This window comes from Octopus sinensis, linkage group LG25, assembly GCF_006345805.1.
Source record: "Octopus sinensis linkage group LG25, ASM634580v1, whole genome shotgun sequence".
In the NCBI taxonomy this organism is placed as follows: domain Eukaryota; kingdom Metazoa; phylum Mollusca; class Cephalopoda; order Octopoda; family Octopodidae; genus Octopus; species Octopus sinensis.
The window spans coordinates 11,636,560-11,639,010 of NC_043021.1; the positions used below are offsets into that span (position 1 = coordinate 11,636,560).

General features: G+C 35.3%; 1 protein-coding gene across 2 annotated transcripts in view; it reads left to right on the forward strand.

Moving 5' to 3' along the window:
* The first annotated feature begins 1,987 nt into the window (after positions 1 to 1,987).
* LOC115224336 (ankyrin repeat domain-containing protein 13D) overlaps positions 1,988 to 2,451 on the forward strand; it is a 75,050-nt gene continuing 74,586 nt past the window's right edge. For both annotated transcript variants that reach the window (XM_029795207.2, XM_029795208.2), the window contains exon 1: positions 1,988 to 2,262. In XM_029795207.2, coding sequence (XP_029651067.1) covers positions 2,128 to 2,262 — 135 coding nt within the window. In that variant the 5' untranslated portion in view covers positions 1,988 to 2,127. The remainder of the gene's footprint in view (positions 2,263 to 2,451) is intronic.

The following is a 2,451-nucleotide window of genomic DNA, read 5'->3' on the forward strand; positions in this document are numbered from 1 at the left end:
GAAGTGAGTTTCGTTCAAGAAACTCTTGATCCTTGAGTCATTTTCTATTTTTTGCCGATTATTTATGAAAACAAAAAAAGACTATCGAATGTAACATGTAAAGGCAGAATAATATATATATATATATATATATATTATATATCTTTATATATAAAAGTGAAGTTGTGTGTCTGTCTCCTACGATTTAGATTCCTAACTACTCACACATTTTGCGGTGCAGTGTAACAAAAAGCGGGTATCTTATAGTCGTGATTCATATCGAGCCTTTCTGGGTATTAGCGCGCATCTACGATGAGTCTACGATTTTAAAAATAATTTACCATGATTTTTTTTCATTTTAAAGCATTTTTTCGCTATTATATAAGGGAAGTAACTCTCTAAAAATGTCTACGATGAGTCAACGATTTAAAAAAAAATTTACCATCATTTTTTTCATTTTAATGCATTTTTTCGCTATTATATAAGGGAAGTAACTCTCTAAAAATGTCTACGATGAGTTAACGATTTAAAAAAAAATTTACCATCATTTTTTTTTGTTATTTTTCGGCTATAACTCTCTAAAAATGCTTATATAGTTATTTCCCTTACAAACCCGAGCAACGCCGGGCGATACTGCTAGTATATAATATTTTATTGTCTGTGAAAACTACAGGAGCGACTTTGGGCCAAGTTTCCTGCCAAGACACTTGTCAAAGATCACGTGCTTCGACAGGAAACTCTTGGTCCTTGAGTTGCTCCTTGAGTGCTATCAGGTTATAAAGAAGTTGATGCACACATGTATGTATATATGTGAATGCGTGTGTGTGTGTATATATATATATTTATAGTATATATAGTGCCGTTACATACGTCAGTGTAACAAGGCAAAGGCCTCTGATGGCCTCATCGAATGTTTTTAGCCTACCAAAAATAAAATGACGTGTCATTCTTTGGCAGCATATGAATGAATTAAATGGTATATATATATATATATGTATTTATATATATAGATAGGTAGGCAGAAAGAGAGAGAGAGATTTGTTGACTGAGCGGACTCACGCAGTGGTATAACGCACGCACACACACCCATGCATTAACCGAAGCCGTCAACAGGTTTTGTGAATGTCGTAAAACGGCAAGTCTTGCTTTTTCTCTTTCTCTCTCCGCCCTCGCCTCACTCTCTCTCTCTCTCACATACACTCACACTTGTACTCATGCATAAGTACATGTATATAACGGAATATGTAGGAACGAAATGTATTCTGTAATAAAAAAAGAAAAACGAAACGAAATTTTATTTTAAGATGTAGGATCGTTGTTTATATACACACCCACCTCTATCCATGTGTATATATATATATATATATATATTATATATATATATAATGTATGAAAACTTACACATTATATATATATATATATATATATATAATGTATGAAAACTTACACATTATATAATACATTACCTAGAGATTCTTTTAAATTTTATTCCACAATTCCTGTTATATTTGTGGGTTTGTTTTGTGTAAAAGATCCGCCTCTTCTACTTTCTTTCACTACATATATTTACATCTTTCTTTGGTAGGGGGTGGGATTGGAAGGAAAAGCAAAAAGAGAAAGAGAGAGAAAGGGCGAGAGGAACCACCTCCCGTATGTACACACACATATAAATAAAAAGATTATATATAATTTGTTCTTCATCGTCTCTATTCATTTATCCGTCTGGATTTTATTATATTGTTGTCCTTACCTTTTTTTTTAATTTTCCGAAGCCTCTGTGTGTGTGTATGTGTTTATGTAAGTGTATGAGTGTGTATCTGTGTCAATGTACGCGTGCTTGTGTGTGTATATATATATATATAAATATATACAAGCGCGTGTGTTTGTGTATGTGTGTGTGTGTGTATAATTGCGTGTGAGTGTGAGAGTGTGTTTGTATGTATGTGTGTGTGTGTGTGTGTGTGTATCTACGTTAAGCGTATGTACGCACGCGTATCTGTGTGTTTTTTTTACGACAGTCGACAGCCGGTACTAAGCGGGGTTCCTTCCTTCCTCCCGTGTGTGTGTGTGTGTGTTGTTTGCACCAGTTTTTCTGTTTTTGTTTGACGCTGATGGCGTTGGTAGGTCGTCAGATTTGGCACCTCTGACATGTCTACAAGCAAAACGACAACAACGATATCAAGAAACTACACCAGCAGTGATATCGAGAAGGACTACCCTCTACACTGGCTCGTCTGGACCAATAACTACCAGGAGCTAGAAAAGGAGCTAAGTAAAAGTACGGTGAGTGAGTTTTTCGTTCGGCTTTTTTCGCCGTGTTCCATTCACTTTTCCACTCTTTTTACGATGAGACGACGACACGGTCACACACTTCTTGTTGCTCGAAATGTGTATGATATATATGATGCCTACAGGTATGTATATTCTATGCATGGATGGAGGTATGTATGTGTGTCTGCTCTTACCTGATAT